We start from the raw sequence: 18,862 nt of genomic DNA, 5'->3' as shown, positions 1-18,862 counted from the left end.
TCAGACTTGGTTGATGCAGTCCTTCCAGAGCAGGCTGAGCCGTTTTGCCAGTTGGTCAAGCAGCAGAAGGTGTGTCACAAGGGGCACTTACAACACTTTTGACGTGGCATCCAGGATCTCTGCTCAAGGTATAGCAATGTGCAGACTCTCATGGCTGCGTGTTTCTGACCTGGAACATTCTGTTCAGCAGAGGTTGGCGAATGCCTTTTGCTGGGGGGGGGGGGGGGGGGGGGGTAACCTTTTTTGGAGAGAAGGTTGAGGAGGTCACTGACCAAATCAAGAAGCATACCAATACTATATTTTCTCTCTCCCTCAGGGCGTCTTCTGCAACTGCCTCTTCATCCAGGAGGTATTTTGGCAAGTTGTGGAGTTCTCCCTATTACTACTGTAGGCATAGATACACTCAGGCTCAGCCCCAGCGCGCTTGTTCTCGTCGACAGTGTGCACCCAAGGCCCCTGCTGCTTCCCGGCAAAAGCAAGTGACGAGCTTTTGAATGGCTTCAGCAGAGCATAGCTGCAGTCAAAGTGTCCGTTCCGGACGACTTGCCAGTTGGGGGGAGGTTAAAGTTTTTTCACCAAAGGTGGCCTCTCATAACCTCATAAATAGTCTGACTCAGTTACACCCTCAATTTGCTTTCTAAACCTCCAATTGTCCACCTAGAGCCCATTCTTTCAGCTCTCAGTACAAGCAGGTACTTGCAAAGAAACTCTCCGCCCTTCTCAAGGCCCATGCAGTCAAACCTGTTCCACCAGGGGAAAAAGGGCAGGGATTCTATTCCAGGTACTTCCTTGTGCAGAAAAAGATATGGGGGATGTGTTCCATTCTAGACCTAAGGACCCTGAACAAATTTCTAGTCCGCAAAAAGTTCAGGATGATTTCCATGGGCACCCTTTTCCCCATGATTCAGGAAAACGATTGGCTATGCTCTCTAGACTTGAAGAATGCATATACATACATCCCGATACTTCCAGCCCACCTGTAGTATCTTTGTTTTTGGCTGGGAACACATCACTTTCAGTACTGCATGTTGCCTTTTGGCCTTCCATCAGCTCCCAGGGTCTTTACCAAGTGTCTAGCGGTAGTTGCAGTGTCGCTACGCAGACTGAGAGTTCATGTGTTCCCTTATCTCGATGATTGGCTGGTGAAGAGTACCTCGGTGGGCGGTGCTCGGGAGCCCATGCGGATGACTGTTCGGGTGCTGGAGCTACTAGGGTTTGTTATAAACTACCTCAAGTCCCATCTCCATCCTGTTCAACAAATGTGGGATATAAATGTGTTAAATAAATAAATTAATTGCAGTTCATAGGAGCCCTGCTTGAGCCTACCTCCCGGAGATGCGTGCGGACAATCTTCTTTCCTTAACGTCCAAGGTTCAGGTATCACAGCAGGTCACAGTTCAACAGATGTTGAGATTGTTGGGCCACATGGCTTCCATAGTGTACGTTATACCCATGGCATTCCTGCACATGAGATCTAGTCAATGGACCCTGGCTTCTCAGTGGTAACAAGCAACAGGGAATCTAGAGGATGTCATCCAAGTGTCCCTGGAGCTTGTACGCTCTCTTCAATGGTGGACAGTTCGGTCCAATTTGACCTTGGGACTTTCATTTCAAATTCCTCAGCCGCAAAAGATGCTGACGACAGATACATCTCTCCTGGGATGGGGAGCTCATGTAGATGGGTTTCACACTCAAGTAGCTTGGTCCCTCCAGGAAATGAATCTTCAGATCAATCTCCTGGAGCTTCGAGCAATCTGAAATACTCTAAAGGCTTTTAGAGATCGGCTGTCCCATCAAAGTATTCTAATTCAAACAGGCAATCAGGTTGCAATGTATTACACCAACAAGCAGGGGGAAGCACAGGATCTTGCCCTCTTTTTCTTGAGTGCTGACCCCAAGGTGAACCCTAGCATCAAGTAACTATGATTTGGATTATTCTTTCCAATAGCTTTACTTATTTCTCTTTGCTTTAAAGTTGGAGGTCCTATATTCCTTCTGATATTATGTTTTTAGCTAACTCTGTAAACCGCTCTGATTGTATGAAGGGTGGTATATCAAAATTCAATAAACTAAACTAATTCCATTGCTCTTGTTGTCTTTGGACATTGAGAAAGCATTTGATCGGGTACATTGGCTGTTTATATTCTTGGTCTTGAAGTGGATGGGTTTTGCAGGACACTTTCTTAAATGGCTGTGTCTAATAGACACACATCCTTTAGCTTGTGTTAAAATTAATGATACATACTCTAACCCTTTTCCCCTGCACCGAGGCACTCGTCAAGGATATATGTTGTCCCTCCTGCTTTTTGCTCTTAGTATTGAGCGCCTGACTCGAGCTATCAGAGCTCACCCAGGGATGAAAGGTATCCAGAGGGGAGCCCCCAAAGGAGTTTTTCAGCTGTGCTGCACTGCCTTTTAATCACCTGATGGTGGCCATGGATATCCCATCTTTGGTGAGAACGGCAGCAGTTTTGCAGCTGGCTTGTCAATGTTTGGTCTGAGCTGAGGAATGTTCTGAGCATGTGTGTGTGTGAGGGGGTTGGGGATGGATGGGGTGTGTTCCCACCTGGTGGAGGCTCTGGCATGGGGAGGAGTGTCCCAAGGGTTTTAAGGGGCCCTACGGCTAAAATTGATTCAAGTCATACCTGAAATCCAGATAGCAGGAGCTTCCTGATTTGGGGTGTCCTCTCTTGGCTGTGGAGGGACCCCGAGGCTCAGGGCCCCAGGGGCCATCCAGAGTCCCGGTTCAAGATTCAAAGAGGCCTAGATGATAGGGAGCTTGACCTGTAATGAGGCATGGATGCTGGATGAAGTCTCACTTCTAGAGGAATCCTTTTCAGACGTGGGGGACCTCTTCTCAGAGTAGGACTCTTCCCCCCCCCCCTCCCCCGTGGTTTGCTTGTTCATGAAAGAAGTGCTTAAACATATGATAGACTCAGTAACCTAAGCTTTGTGCATCTCAGCATTGTTCTAGAAGGCATTTAGAAGTCACCCAAGGCCTTCCCACTTCATAGGGCCCTCTTGTAGTTGGTCATGGTGGAGTGAGAAGTGCCTGAGGGTATCCTCAGAGGCGCTCTTGGGCACACTGTATCCACTACTGCGCAAGGAGCTGAATAAATTGTTCTACTTCACTAAGATAAATGTTCTGGTTATAGCTGTGACCAAGAAAACTAGTATTCTGGTACAGAGAGACTTGGGCGCTGAAGGTTGCTCATGACTAAAAGATGGAGCTGCATCTGAAGGTGATCTCATTGGTGCATGTCACCAGAATAGAGAATATATAAGCAGATTTTATTAGAATGCTTTAGATTGAGGAGGTTGGGAGCTTAATCCTTCAACCTTTAACTTCTGGTGGAGCACTGGGGTTCACTGTGCTGCAGCTTGATGGCATAACAATGGAATTTTAGGAAGGAGTTTGGCTCAGTACTGAAGTGCTCATATAGCCTTGGCAACAACAGTAGCCTCCGACGTTTCCTTCCTGGCTCCTTATTACAGGATCGTCCAGTGAGTATCTAGGTGATCAAGGGAGCTTAGATCCTTAAATGGAAAGCTGTTCCTGTTGGACTCCATGCATTCAATGCAAGCAGCAACTTGGTAGTCACTACCTTGCTTTGTGAAGCACTACAAGGTTGATGTGCTAGTTGGGGGCGATGTTGCCTTTGTCAGAATAGTGTTACAGGGGACCTTTTCTTCACCTTCCAATAAGATATTGCTTTTGTAAATCATATTGGTCTGGACTGGTCTAGTAGGATGAAAAAGTCCTTGAAAGAGCTTTTATTTATACTGCTTGTTGGGTGCGTACCAGTTCAAGTACTTGTTTTAGAATTACTGCAAAAGCCAAGGCATTATATTTCACTCTGAAGTTTATCACCTAAAAGGAATGGAGGTTTGGATTTTGAGGAGGTGGGGATCTACTGCAGCATTTCATTGTCTGAACTCTGAAAAATGTAAGACTTGTTTGAACTAGAGGGCTTTTGTATTAAACAACTAGCCAGCCAAATGTTGAAGCTAGGTATATTATTACACTGGCATTCAACTAATATGTATCAACAGTCACTAAAAGTGTTACCAATTTAAGAATGAAAAACAGGACAGGCACATTAAATATGAATAGGGACAACCAGCATGTGTGAACAGTGGAATAATACCAAAGCAAGTTCTTCAAAATAAGCCAAATAAATCATGGTAAAGAGTTAAGTTTTACTACTGAACTAGGAATAAATGCCCGTTTCTGAGCGGAATGAAACGGGCGCTAGCAAGGGCCCCCCTCCCTCCGAGCTACTTGCCTTGTTTGGTGTTCGCGTCGCTGTGTGTGGGTAGGGTTTTGTTTTGTTTTTTTTGTTTGCTGCGCGTCCGTGGCCGTGCCTGTGGCGTTTCGGTTTCGGGCCTCAAGTGTTATAGCTCCGCCCTCAACTTCATGACGTTTTGACGCGAGGGCGGTGCAGACACTCCAGGGCACACCGGATATCTCGGGCGCCTCAACTTCCGTGGAGGCGTCAGAACGTTGGGGTTGCCTTTTATATAGAGAGATTATCAGCAATATGAGTGACTTCATGCAATTTCTTTAACTTGCCTCAGAGAGCTTGGTTTGCAATTATTATTATTAGTTTTATTTTTTTTGCATGTTGGTAGGTTTTTGAAGCACTAATATGCCCAGTATTCACTTCTTGATGACTTCTTTTCATTTCCATTCACACATTTTATGCTAGTTAGATAGTAATAAAAGAGATTGCTAAAACACAATATGGAATTTAAAATACCCCAATGTGCTCCTTTTGCAGGGAATTGCTTTTGAATAACAATCTGTTACGGGTTTTGCCTTATGAACTGGGACGGCTCTTTCAGCTACAGACCCTAGGTTTAAAAGGTAAGTAAATGTGATTTCCTCCACCCCCCAACCCCCCTCCCCAAACCTGAAAGACAGCCTGTTTTTATATGACTTAGTGTCCATGCTAATCAAATAATGTAGAAGCTGCATTTAAAATATTTTTTCTTCCTGTCCTGAGAATGATTTAGAGAAGTTCACCATTTTTTATTTTAATTTTTTTAAACTAAAGGCAAAACTTGAAGAATGAGGTCATTTTCAGTTCCAGTTCTTCAAATGGGCCATATGGCGCATGATTTAAAAATGTTGTTTTTGCATCCATTATAGAGCTAGAAAAGTTTTGCTCAATACGTCCAGAATTCGAGTGGTGAATATAGCGATTTTCGGAACAGCGAAACATCTATCTTTTTTCTCTTTTTTTAAAAAAATGGCCACTTGCTAGATGTTTTTGTGCTCTGTGCATTTATCTTTTTGGTCCATTTTCGGAGGAAAAAAAAAAGGTCCAAGTGAAAAATGCACAAAATCAAGGCAGTGGGATGTTGGAAGAGCCAGCATTCTTAGTAGACTGGCCACACAGGCATCCCAGCAGAGCAGTGAGGCACCCTAAGGGTCACTGCGGTGGACTTCATCTAAAAGCTTCCTGGTACACATCTCACTGTTACCTCCTTATATTGTTTGGTGAGCCCTCCAGAATCCATCAAAAACCCTACTGTACCTAACTATTTGCCGCTACAATAGCCCTTATGGCTGCAGGTATCACCTATATGTAGGGTTTGGAGGGCTGACACTTTCCTCCAAAGGTGTAACAGAGTGGATTATGGATTGGGTTGTCTTCTCCACAGTTTACTGCAGCGACCACTAGGCTACTCCAGGGGCCTGCTTGCTGCTGTAATAAGACTGGCTTTAGCATCTGAGGCTGATAATGTACTGTTTCCTTCATATCTTTGGGGAGTGGGTCAATGACCACTGGGGTAGTGGGGGGGGAGGGTCATTTCTTTATTCCTTCAGTGGTCATCTGGTCATTTAGGGTACTTTTTTGTGACTTAGTTGTTATTAAACCAGGACTAGCTCAAAATGTCTTAATTTTAGTCCTGAATGTTTTTGTTTTGTTCCATTATGGCAGAAAAGTGTCCAAGTGTTAGGAACACCCTAATTTGTCCCCAAGATACATCTGGGCATACCCCCTTGTGATTTGGATGCATTGCAGATGAAATGCATAGATAAATGTTTGCAAAATAGTTTGTTTGAGTTCTTTCTCTAAACCCTCTGGTGTGTCTATATTGTTTTCCTATATTTTAATGGTGTTCCTTTCCTTTCTTTGTTTTTATCCTGTACACCGCTCTGCTCTGCTAGTCAGCTAGTGCGGTATAGAAAGTTTTGGAAATAAAATAAATAAAAATAAATAAAGCTCCTGCTGAATTTCCTCAAACAATTAATTCCACAATGTGGGGGACATGGATGTGCATCAAAATGTGATTCTGTGGGTTTGCAAAAATGTTGGACTCAAATGAGTGTCCCTATCTATCTGTTTCACACTTGAGACACAAAACCAGTACTCAGTTTCTGAGTGAGTGACAGTGAAATGTATCAGATCAATCAAGTATTGAGTACTTGAGAATATAGGCAGTTCAGAAAGATAAATTGACTGTCCTTGAAATTAAGTGTATTGGAACCTTGTTTGGAAGTAATGTAGGAACAAGTGCTAGCTGATGAGACTATTTTCTGGCAGGACATTGCATGGTCTGTTACGTTTTGACATGGAGTGGGAATACCAGTAGATTTTTATCATTACTAAAATCTGCACCTTATTCTTATTCTTCTTCTCATTTGGACTGTTGCAGTCTGTTTGTCAGACCTCCCACTGAACTATCTTTCTCTGCTACAGTCTCTTCAAAATTCAGTAGTGAGGCTTTTCTTTCCCCTATGTTGTCATAAGCATGTTAACCTTTCTTCTGATGATGCTATGTTGGTTCCCTGTCTGCTTTGATTTAGTTCTAATTTTGCAGCAGGACCAACCTTTTAAGCTGAGTTTTAATGCACATTTTCAGTGCAAAATTTAATTCTGTTTTCAGTATTGGTTTTATTGCTGGCAGTGGTACAGCTAGGGTTGAATAGGCCCCAGGTGAAGAACTGAAGATTTTTAATAGCAGGCCTTAAAATTAATTTTTAAAAATTTTATTGCTTCATGGTAAGCAAATGGAAATTTAAAAAAAAATCTGGCTTTTCAAACTGTTTCTCAGACATCTGATTTCAAGTGGTTCTGTGAGACCTCGGATCCTAGTGTCCCACACATGCCACAACACTCTGAATGAGAAGAGCCCTTCTATTGAGGGGACTACAATGCTTTGGTGACTGGTATCTCTATGCATCGAATGACATTTGATTGTGATTTAGGGGTAGATGCACTAGGAATCATTCCTGCCTCCTGCTGGAAACTTTCAGTTGGGGGTGAGTTGTGGCTTGAGGGGCAGGGAGGGTGCCTTGTGCTAGGACCTGATTTTGTATTTTTATGTGAGAGTGGGGTTGGCAACATTGTAGATGGTGGGTGTTTGTGGAGTTGGGGCTCTGAATTTGGGTATTAGTTCCCCCCACACCACCCACCACTGGGGCTCAGAGTGGCACTTGTACATTAAGGAGTTATATCCAAACTACCTTTCCTGGACCCCCAATACATTTTACATGGGTCAGAAGCATGTTACTATATGGGCTGCATTTATTTTGGTGGGCTTGGAGGCAAGATTCAGGAGGTTACTAGACTACAAGGGTATTGAGGCCACCTAAGAGGGGGAGGTCCCCCAGGGGCTGTTGGGGCAGAGTCCCTCTGACTTTGGGGGTCCAGGACTACAACAGAGCTTACAATTTTCTTTTAACTATAAACGGTAAAAGTTTTTAACTTCATCTGTTTTAATACACCCTTCTGTGCTATCCTTCCCTGATGTAATTTATGACATTTGCATCCCACCTTTTCTTGAGAAAAGTTCAAGTTCAATGTGGCTTACATTGTAACAGAACAAATTGAAATTACATAGAACGTTTTGTGACAAACTCAGGTAGCATCATTTATACAATTAAAATACATAGAAAATATTGTGTTTGCCAGAGTATAATGTGAGTAATCATGGATATTGTGATCTATAGATTAGATATTGGATTGATTGTTTCTGTCATTGGTGATTGATCTTATCAGGTGGGTTTTTAGCTGTTTGCGAAATGCAAGATAATCATCAATGTGATGTAGTTTGAGTAGGGAGTTCCATCTCTTAGTACATTAATAGGAGAATCCTGTGGTATGAATTGCTTTATATTTAATTTTGTTAAATTTTAATTTTGTTAAATTGAGGGAAGAATAAGATAAGGTCTCTGGAGGTCTTCTTATTGTTACTTATTGGCAACTCTATGAGGTTCTGCATATAGGATGGAGACAGACCATGTATTATTTGGGAAACGAATATACATAACTTGAATATGACGTGAGCATTAATTGATTTGATTCGCTTACTTTATTTTTTGTCTATTAGATTGTAAGCTCTTTGAGCAGGGACTGTCTTTCTTCTATGTCTGTGCAGCGCTGCATACGCCTTGTAGCGCTATAGAAATGCTAAATAGTAGTAAATAGTAGTAGTAGTAGCATGTATTGGGGTCACTTTGGATTATTGAACAGCTCTCAGTATGAGGCGAGCTGCTGTGTACTGGGCATTCTCCGAGGACAAGCAGGCTGCTTGTTCTCACTGATGGGTGACGTCCACGGCAGCCCCTCCAATCGGAAACTTCACTAGCAAAGTCCTTTGCTAGCCCTCGCGCGCCCGCGCGCACCGCGCATGCGCGGCCGTCTTCCCGCCCGAAACCGGCTCGAGCCGGCCAGTCTTCTTTTGTCCGCACTCGGTACGGTCGTGTTTTCGCCGTGTCGAGCCCCGGAAAGTCGACCTCGCGCGTCCAATTTGTTTTGAACGTGTTTTTTTCCTTCGGGAAAGCTTTGTCCTAGTCGGGAAGTGCTCCGGAAACCCCCCGCCGGGTTTCGTGTAAATCCTCCCCGTACTTCCAGCTTTTTTGCCCCGGTAAGTTTTCTTTCGTCGTCGGGGTAGGCCTCTTTTCGGCCTCGGTCGAGATTTTTCTCCCTCTAAATTTGGTGCTTCAAATTTCGCCATTTCGGCTTTTGATTTCGCCGGCGTGATTTTTCCGCCCATGACATCGAAGCCTTCCAGCGGCTTCAAGAAGTGCACCCAGTGCGCCCGGGTTATCTCGCTCACTGATCGACACTCGTCGTGTCTTCAGTGTCTGGGGGCCGAGCACCGCCCTCAGAACTGCAGTCTGTGTTCCCTGCTTCAAAGGCGGACTCAGGTAGCGAGACTAGCCCAGTGGAACGTGTTGTTCTCGGGCTCTTCGTCGGCATCGGCACCGGGATCTTCGAGTGCATCGACGTCGTCAGCGTCCAGACCATCTTCCTCGGCCGCCCCTGCATCGAGTGCATCGAGGCATCGGGCCTCTGCATCGGCGCCGAGACATCGGATAGCTGCATCGACGTCGGTGGTACCAGGACCTCGTCTGCTGATGTCGTCGGACGGTGGTGCATCGGGTGGAGTGCAGGTGAGGGCTGTCCATTCCCCTGCTGGTGGCGGTGAGCCCTCGGGTGGGTCTCCGCCTACCCTGAGGGCTCCTGCGGTACAGCCCCCCCGAGATCGACCTTCTTCAGTCTCGGCCCCGAGGAAGCGACGGATGGATTCGACGTCCTCCTCGTCGGTGCCGGGGAGCTCCGGTGACATGCTTCGGAAGAAATCGAAGAAGCATCGACACCGGTCTCCTCCCCGTGTCGGCACCGAGAGCTCTGGGTCGCCGAGGGATTCGGCACCCAGCAGGCATCGGCACCGAGAGGACCGCTCACCCTCTGTTCAGGAGGTGTCGATGCGCTCCGCTCTGGACAGCCCGGAACAGCCTCCACGCCCGGAACAGGTACTGACGTCGACGCCTGCATCGACCTCTCAGCCTTTCTCTGCAGCCGCTCTAAACGAGAGCCTCCGGGCCGTTCTCCCAGAGATTCTGGGAGAGCTGTTGCGCCCTACCCCTCCGGTACCGGCGGTGCTTGCGCCACCGGTACCGTCGAGCGTGGCGCCGGCTGGCCCATCGCCCAGGTTGAGGTCCCCGACGTCGGTACCGCGTGCGGTACCGACCGCGGCCACCTCCCAGGAAGGCTCCCCGACTACGTCGGCGGAGGGAGCTTCGCCGATGCGGGCGAGGGAGTCTACCTCTCGACGCCCCCATCGTGGACGGGGTTCCACGGAGTCGAGCAGGGCGAGGTTGCAGACACAGGTCCGTGAACTTGTGTCTGACACCGAGGGTGAGGCCTCGTGGGAGGAAGAGGGAGATCCCAGATATTTCTCTGACGAGGAGTCTGAGGGTCTTCCGTCTGATCCCACTCCCTCTCCTGAGAGACAGCTTTCTCCTCCCGAGAGTCTGTCTTTTGCCTCCTTTGTCCGGGAGATGTCTACGGCCATCCCCTTCCCGGTGGTTGTGGAGGACGAGCCCAGGGCTGAAATGTTTGAGCTCCTGGACTATCCTTCTCCACCTAAGGAAGCGTCCACTGTTCCCTTGCACCATGTCCTGAAGAAGACATTGCTTGCGAACTGGACCAAGCCATTAACTAATCCCCACATTCCCAAGAAGATCGAGTCCCAGTACCGGATCCATGGGGACCCAGAGCTGATGCGCACTCAGTTGCCTCATGACTCTGGAGTTGTGGATTTGGCCCTAAAGAAGGCTAAGAGTTCTAGGGAACATGCTTCGGCGCCCCCGGGCAAGGACGCTAGAACCTTAGACTCCTTTGGGAGGAAGGCCTACCATTCCTCTATGCTCGTGTCCAAGATCCAGTCTTACCAGCTCTACACGAGCATACACATGCGGAATAATGTGCGGCAGTTGGCGGGCTTGGTTGATGCTCTTCCCCCTGAGCAAGCCAAGCCTTTTCAGGAGGTGGTCAGGCAGCTGAAGGCGTGCAGAAAATTCCTGGCCAGAGGAGTTTATGACACTTTTGATGTTGCGTCCAGGGCCGCTGCTCAAGGTGTGGTGATGCGCAGGCTCTCATGGCTGCGTGCCGCCGACCTGGAGAATAGAATCCAGCAGCGGATTACGGACTTGCCTTGCCGTGCGGATAACATTTTTGGCGAAAAAGTCGAGCAGGTGGTAGAGTCTCTCCACCAGCGGGACACCGCATTCGACAAGTTCGCCCGCCGGCAGCCTTCAGCTTCTACCTCTACAGGTAGACGATTTTTCGGGGGAAGGAAGACTGTTCCCTATACTTCTGGCAAGCGTAGGTACAATCCTCCTTCCCGACAGCCTGCGGCCCAGGCTAAGCCCCAGCGCGCTCGCTCTCGTCAGCAGCGTGCGAATCAGCAAGGCCCCGCGGCTCCCCAGCAAAAGCAAGGGGCGAGCTTTTGACTGGCTCCAGCAGAGCATAGCCGACATCCAAGTGTCAGTGCCGGGCGACCTGCCTGTCGGAGGGAGGTTGAAAGCTTTTCACCAAAGGTGGCCTCTCATAACCTCCGATCAGTGGGTTCTCCAAATAGTCCGGCAAGGATACACCCTCAATTTGGCCTCTCAACCTCCAAATTGTCCACCGGGAGCTCAGTCCTACAGCTTCCAGCACAAGCAGGTACTTGCAGAGGAACTCTCCGCCCTTCTCAGCGCCAATGCGGTCGAGCCCGTGCCATCCGGGCAAGAAGGGCTGGGGTTCTATTCCAGGTACTTCCTTGTGGAAAAGAAAACAGGGGGGATGCGTCCCATCCTAGACCTAAGGGCCCTGAACAAATATCTCGTAAAAGAAAAGTTCAGGATGCTTTCCCTGGGCACCCTTCTCCCCATGATTCAGCAAAACGATTGGCTATGCTCTCTGGACTTGAAGGATGCCTACACACACATCCCGATACTGCCAGCTCACAGACAGTATCTGCGATTTCAGCTGGGCGCACGCCACTTCCAGTACTGTGTGCTACCCTTTGGGCTCGCCTCTGCGCCCAGGGTGTTCACAAAGTGCCTAGCTGTGGTAGCAGCGGCGCTTCGCAGGCTGGGAGTGCACGTGTTCCCATATCTCGACGATTGGCTGGTGAAGAACACATCCGAGGCAGGAGCCCTGCAGTCCATGCAGATGACTATTCGCCTCCTGGAGCTACTGGGGTTTGTGATAAATTACCCAAAGTCCCATCTTCTCCCAGTGCAGAAACTCGAATTCATCGGAGCCCTGCTGGATTCTCGGACGGCTCGCGCCTATCTCCCAGAGGCGAGGGCCAACAACTTGTTGTCCCTCGTCTCGCGGGTGCGAGCGTCCCAGCAGATCACAGCTCGGCAGATGTTGAGATTGCTGGGCCACATGGCTTCCACAGTTCATGTGACTCCCATGGCCCGCCTTCACATGAGATCTGCTCAATGGACCCTAGCCTCCCAGTGGTATCAGGCCGCCGGGGGTCTAGAGGACGTGATCCACCTGTCCACGAGTTTTCTCGAATCCCTGTATTGGTGGACGATTTGCTCCAATTTGACTCTGGGACGTCCCTTCCAAATTCCTCAGCCTCAAAAAGTGCTGACCACGGATGCGTCTCTCCTGGGATGGGGAGCTCATGTCGATGGGCTTCACACCCAAGGAAGGTGGTCCCTCCAAGAAAGCGATCTACAGATCAATCTTCTGGAGTTGCGAGCGATCTGGAACGCTCTGAAGGCTTTCAGAGATCGGCTGTCCCATCAAATTATCCAAATTCAGACAGACAATCAGGTTGCCATGTACTATGTCAACAAGCAGGGGGGCACCGGATCTCGCCCCCTGTGTCAGGAAGCCGTCAGCATGTGGCTCTGGGCTCGCCGTCAAGGCATGGTGCTCCAAGCCACATATCTGGCAGGCGTAAACAACAGTCTGGCCGACAGGTTGAGCAGGATTATGCAACCTCACGAGTGGTCGCTCAATTCCCGTGTGGTGCGACAGATCTTCCAGGCGTGGGGCACCCCCCTGGTGGATCTCTTCGCATCTCAAGTGAACCACAAGGTCCCTCAGTTCTGTTCCAGGCTTCAGGCCCACGGCAGACTGGCGTCGGATGCCTTCCTCCTGGATTGGGGGGAAGGTCTGCTGTATGCTTATCCTCCCATTCCTCTGGTGGGGAAGACTTTGTTGAAACTCAAGCAAGACCGAGGCACCATGATTCTGATTGCTCCCTTTTGGCCGCGTCAGATCTGGTTCCCTCTTCTTCTGGAGTTATCCTCCGAAGAACCGTGGAGATTGGAGTGTTTTCCGACCCTCATCACGCAGGACGAAGGGGCTCTTCTGCATCCCAACCTCCAGTCCCTGGCTCTCACGGCCTGGATGTTGAGGGCGTAGACTTTGCCTCTTTGGGTCTGCCAGAGGGTGTCTCCCGCATCTTGCTTGCTTCCAGGAAAGACTCCACTAAGAGAAGTTACTTCTTTCATTGGAGGAGGTTTGCCGTCTGGTGTGACAGCAAGGCCCTAGATCCTCGCTCTTGTCCTACACAGACCCTGCTTGAATACCTTCTCCACTTGTCTGAGTCTGGTCTGAAGACCAACTCCGTAAGGGTTCACCTTAGTGCAATCAGTGCATACCATTACCAAGTGGAAGGTAAGCCGATCTCAGGACAGCCTTTAGTTGTTCGCTTCATGAGAGGTTTGCTTTTGTCAAAGCCCCCTGTCAAGCCTCCTACAGTGTCATGGGATCTCAATGTCGTTCTCACCCAGCTGATGAAACCTCCTTTCGAGCCACTGAATTCCTGCCATCCGAAGTACTTGACCTGGAAGGTCATTTTCTTGGTGGCAGTTACCTCGGCTCGTAGAGTCAGTGAGCTTCAGGCCCTGGTAGCCCAGGCCCCTTACACCAAATTTCATCACAACAGAGTAGTCCTCCGCACTCACCCTAAGTTTCTGCCAAAGGTTGTGTCGGAGTTCCATCTGAACCAGTCAATTGTCTTGCCAACATTCTTTCCCCGTCCTCATTCCTGCCCTGCTGAACGTCAGCTGCACACATTGGACTGCAAGAGAGCATTGGCCTTCTATCTGGAGCGGACACAGCCCCACAGACAGTCCGCCCAATTGTTTGTTTCTTTTGATCCCAACAAGAGGGGAGTGGCTGTAGGGAAACGCACCATATCCAATTGGCTAGCAGATTGCATTTCCTTCACTTACGCCCAGGCTGGGCTGGCTCTTGAGGGTCATGTCACGGCTCATAATGTTAGAGCCATGGCAGCGTCGGTAGCCCACTTGAAGTCAGCCACCATGGAGGAAATTTGCAAAGCTGCGACGTGGTCATCTGTCCACACATTCACATCTCATTACTGTCTGCAGCAGGATACCCGACGTGACAGTCGGTTCGGGCAGTCAGTTCTTCAGAACCTGTTTGGGCTTTAGGATCCAACTCCACCCCCCGAGGGCCCTGTTTGTTCTGTTCCAGGCTACACTCTCAGTTAGTTGGTAAATTTTTTAGGTCAATCTCAGTTATGTCCTCGCCGTTGCGAGGCCCAATTGACCAATGTTGTTGTTTTGAGTGAGCCTGGGGGCTAGGGATACCCCATCAGTGAGAACAAGCAGCCTGCTTGTCCTCGGAGAAAGCGAATGCTACATACCTGTAGAAGGTATTCTCCGAGGACAGCAGGCTGATTGTTCTCACAAACCCGCCCGCCTCCCCTTTGGAGTTGTGTCTTCCCTTGAAGTGTATTGTCTTGCTACATACTGGACTGGCCGGCTCGAGCCGGTTTCGGGCGGGAAGACGGCCGCGCATGCGCGGTGCGCGCGGGCGCGCGAGGGCTAGCAAAGGACTTTGCTAGTGAAGTTTCCGATTGGAGGGGCTGCCGTGGACGTCACCCATCAGTGAGAACAATCAGCCTGCTGTCCTCGGAGAATACCTTCTACAGGTCTGTAGCATTCGCTGTTTGTAATTTTCTTATTAAAGAATTTTTTAAATCCTGCATAAATGGCATTGCAATAGTCGAATTTAGATAGTACTAGTGATTGAGTTAGGGATCTGAAAACTGAATTTGGGAAGTATGGTCTCAATTTCTTTAATTTTCACAGTGATTTGAAAACATTGGACACTACTTTGGTTATTTATGGTTGAAATGATAATTGTTGATCAATTGTTATTCCTAGGATTTTCATACTGGTTTCCAATGGATAGGATGTGTTGTCAACAGTGAAGTTATTTGAACTTATTGGGTTGTAGGGATTTGTTATTATTAAGAACTTGGTTTTCTCTGGGTTAAGTTTCAACTTGAAGTTGTTTGCCCAGGTTTCCATTAGGTCTAAACTGTTTTTGATTTTAGATATGATTTCTTCAAGGTCATTAACAAAAGGGATATAAATTGTGACATCATCTGCATACATAAATGAAAGGAATCCAGTTGATTCAAGTAGTTAACTAAAGCTATCATCATTATATTAAATAGGATGGGGGAGATGTGTCAAAAGCACTGGACATCTCAAAGTGTAGAATAACAGTTTTTCTGCCTTTGTTCTGTTCTGAAGCTTGCTAAAAGCTTAGTTAAGACTGACTCAGTGCTATAAGAAGGTCTGAATCTGGACTGACAGGCATGTAGAATCGAAAATGAAGTAAGGTAATCCATAAGTTGTTGAGCAACTAGTCCTTCCATAAGCTTCACCAGTATTGGAATTGAGGCTACAGGCCTGTAGTTTGAAACCTCATGCTGGACTGGGAGTTTTTGGGAATAGGAGTTAAGAATATTTTGCCTTTTTTTGAGAGGAAAAAGCCTTGAGATAACATATAAGATATATTTGATTGTAGACATTGAATGAGTAAATCTGGTTCTGATTTTAGAAGGTAGCTTGGACACATTGTGAAGAGACATATTTTTATAAATAATGTTTGACTGAATCTAATGATGGTTGAGAGAATGAAAGCCATATTCTATCTGCAGGCGTACAATTTAGTGAGGTGGTAGGGATATTAAGAAAATGTTATCGAAGTTTTAGAACATAACATAAGAATAGCCATACTGGGTCAGACCAATGGTCCATCTAGCCCAGTATCCTGTTTCCAACAGTGGCCAATCCAGGTCTCAAATAGCTGACAGAAACCCAAATTGTGGCAACATTCCATGCTACCAATTTCAGGGCAAGCAGTTGCTTCCCCATGTCTCTCTCAATAGTAGACTATGGACTTTTCCTCCAAGAACTTGTCCAAACCTTTTTTTTTAAACCCAGATACGCTAACCACTGTTACCACACCCTCCAGCAAAGAGTTCCAGAGCTTTTCAGTGTGAAATAGTCAGTGGAGATAACCAGTTCAGTGCCACTAAAAATGTCCAGATAGCCATGAGCAAACGATTTAACCAGTTGGCAGCCGTTTCTGGCTGGTTAAATTGTTTTGAGTATCAGTCAGTTAATTTTTAGAGATTTGCTTTTAAATGTAAAATCTCTTCCTCTTGCAGATCTTGACTTTCTCATTTTATATATGTACTAGTAAAAATGGCCCGTTTCTGGCGCCGATGAAACGGGCGCTAGCGGGCACGGGACTCCCTTCCCCTCCCCTTACGGTACCTGTTCTGTCGGCCCAGGAAAGAAAGAGCCTCCTCTTTCCTCCCGTAGTGGTGGCTTCCTTGCTGCATCATGTGGGAGTTCGGCTCTCGGTGTTTCAAAATGGCGGCCGAGAGTTGAAGTTTCGCGAGGCAGCTTGAACTCTCGGCGGCCATTTTCAAACGCCGAGAGCCGGACTCCCACACGATGCAGCAAGGAAGCCACCGCTACGGGAGGAAAGAGGGGGCTCTTTCTTTCCTGGGCCGACGGAACAGGTACCTCTAGACCACCAGGGAGACACGCGTAAGGGGAGGGGAGGTGATGGGGGGGAGGGAGGTTGGTGAGGTTAAGCGTGTGCTACCGTGGGCGGGGCGGTAAGTTGTAAGGGGTGGGGCTATGTGGCGAAAGGGGCTGGGTTCATGTGCACGTCGGCGGTGGCTGGGATTTGTTGGAAGGGGAGGAGTACTGCTCCCCGTGCGTTAATTTGTTTTTGTGTTCCGCCCTCGACGTCATCACGTGTGACGTGAGGGCGGGGCATGAAGATGTTGTGGCTTCACCACCATGAAACCACGAACCGGTGTGTGAGTGACTTCAGTGACGTCAGTGTCCTCAGAAAGTTGAGGATGCGTTTTATTATAGTAGATTTGAATAGTGAAGGAGTTACAAAAAATGTCTGGTATGTGTGTTTTGACTAGATTGTCCCGGCTCTATGGCAGTTTCTTTATGTATTTGTCCAATACTCTGCCCATCTAAAAGTGCTATAGAAATGCTAGTGTTAATGTCTTAGTGTAGGTACATATAACTGACTATATGGCTGCTTTTTTTTCTGAAAGCTTATAGATTCCCTTTCATTAATAATAGAATTCTTGATATGATCAGAGGTATTGAATAATTTTATAGCTGCGTATGCCGTGTAGCGCTATAGAAATGCTAAAGGAGATTTATTTCCAGTTATTCTGTTGTGATGATAAAATTCAAGTTTATTCAAGTTTCAAGTTTATTAACAAACTTGATATACTGCCTAAGAGAAAATCTGTCGTGTTGGTTCACAATACAAAAATCAATAACTAATAACAAGAAACGGAAAAGAACTACAATATAAATAGCAAAGAAGAGAGCAGGAACGGGAAAGAATTTCATAGAAGTGATAGGCAAGAGCAGGGAGAGATGCCATCATGTGGTCACAATCTAGCCAGCAGGCCGCAAAGCATGGCTAGGGTCAGAGGCCATAGGAAACAGATAGGCCTTAAGTTGAGCCTTAAAAATAGAGCTCAGGGAGCAGTATTCCAAAGAAGAGGGCCTATTCCACTAAATATTCAACTACGCACAGAGGAAAAATGAATGTGATGGAGGGACCTGTAGTAGGTGTTCTTGAGAGGAACAGAGTGCCCTCGAGGGAAAGTAAGGTGTCAGATATTGAAACAGGTAAGAGGGTTGGCCAGAATGGTAAATCTTTTGAATCAAAAGAAGCAGTTTATAGGAAATTTGAAATTAAGCGCAAGAACATAAGAATAGCCATACTGGGTCAGATCAGTGATCCATCTAGCCCAGTATCCTGCTTCCAACAGTGGCTAATCCAAGTCGCAAATACCTGGCACAAACCCAAATAGTAGCAATATTCCATGCTACTAATCCCAGGGCAAGCAGTGATTTTCCCATGTCTGTCTCAAAAACAGACTATGGCCTTTTCCTTAAGGAACTATCCAAACCTTTTTTAAACCTAGATACGCTAACTGCTGATACTACATCATCCGGCTGCGAGTTCCAGAGAGCATAACTGTTCTTTGAGTGAAAAAAATATTTCCTCCTATTTGTTTTAAAAGTATTTCTATGTAACTTCATTGAGTTCTCCTGGTCTTTATACTTTTTGAAGAGAAAAAAAATTGAGAGGATAAATTTAACCTAAATGTGTAAGACCTAAGATGTCTGGCTGGCCTTAAGTTTAGATGGCCAGCAGTGGTGTAGCTAGGATTGAATGGACCCCTTTCAGAAAAATTTAAGATAGGCCCCTATAACACCATCTTTTCCAAGATGGGGGACCTTCAATTATGCTTTCTACTGAATAAACAGAGCAAGCCACACTAAGATGCCTATATAGAAATTTTAAACACTTTCAGAATACTTCACTTCTATCATGCCTGCAGAATACAGTCAGAACCTCTGATACAGAATAAGTAACCACATACCAGAAATAGAAACTCCAAGAAGTCTGAATGCAATGCATTTCCTTCTATACCGTGTAAAATGTAAAGTTATCAGAGTTGCACATTTCAAGAGAATATTTACTTTATTGAAAATAGAAGTATTCTATCTTTGTTGTCTGGGCATTGTATTTTATTAATTCGCTTTGTTGCAGGCTCTCCTTTCAACGTTTCTTCTGTCACCTTCATCTATGTTCTTTTCCAGAGTCTTGTTTTCATGACTTCTTTATTCTCCTGTCTTTCTTTCCTCTCTACATCTGTTTCTGACATTGTTCCTCCTCCTCCTCCTCTGCACTTTTCCCTTATCCCTCTTCCTCCATTCTGA

The 18,862-nt window shown here is 47.0% G+C and overlaps 1 protein-coding gene across 1 annotated transcript in view; it reads left to right on the top strand.

The window, feature by feature from the left end:
* Positions 1-18,862, top strand: part of CNOT6L (CCR4-NOT transcription complex subunit 6 like) — a 221,092-nt gene that overhangs the window by 128,205 nt on the left and 74,025 nt on the right. The window contains exon 4 of the mRNA XM_030192478.1: positions 4,782-4,867. Coding sequence (XP_030048338.1) covers positions 4,782-4,867 — 86 coding nt within the window. The remainder of the gene's footprint in view (positions 1-4,781; positions 4,868-18,862) is intronic.

This window comes from Microcaecilia unicolor, chromosome 2, assembly GCF_901765095.1.
Source record: "Microcaecilia unicolor chromosome 2, aMicUni1.1, whole genome shotgun sequence".
In the NCBI taxonomy this organism is placed as follows: Eukaryota; Metazoa; Chordata; class Amphibia; order Gymnophiona; family Siphonopidae; genus Microcaecilia; species Microcaecilia unicolor.
This window is presented reverse-complemented; position numbering and strand designations above follow the sequence as displayed.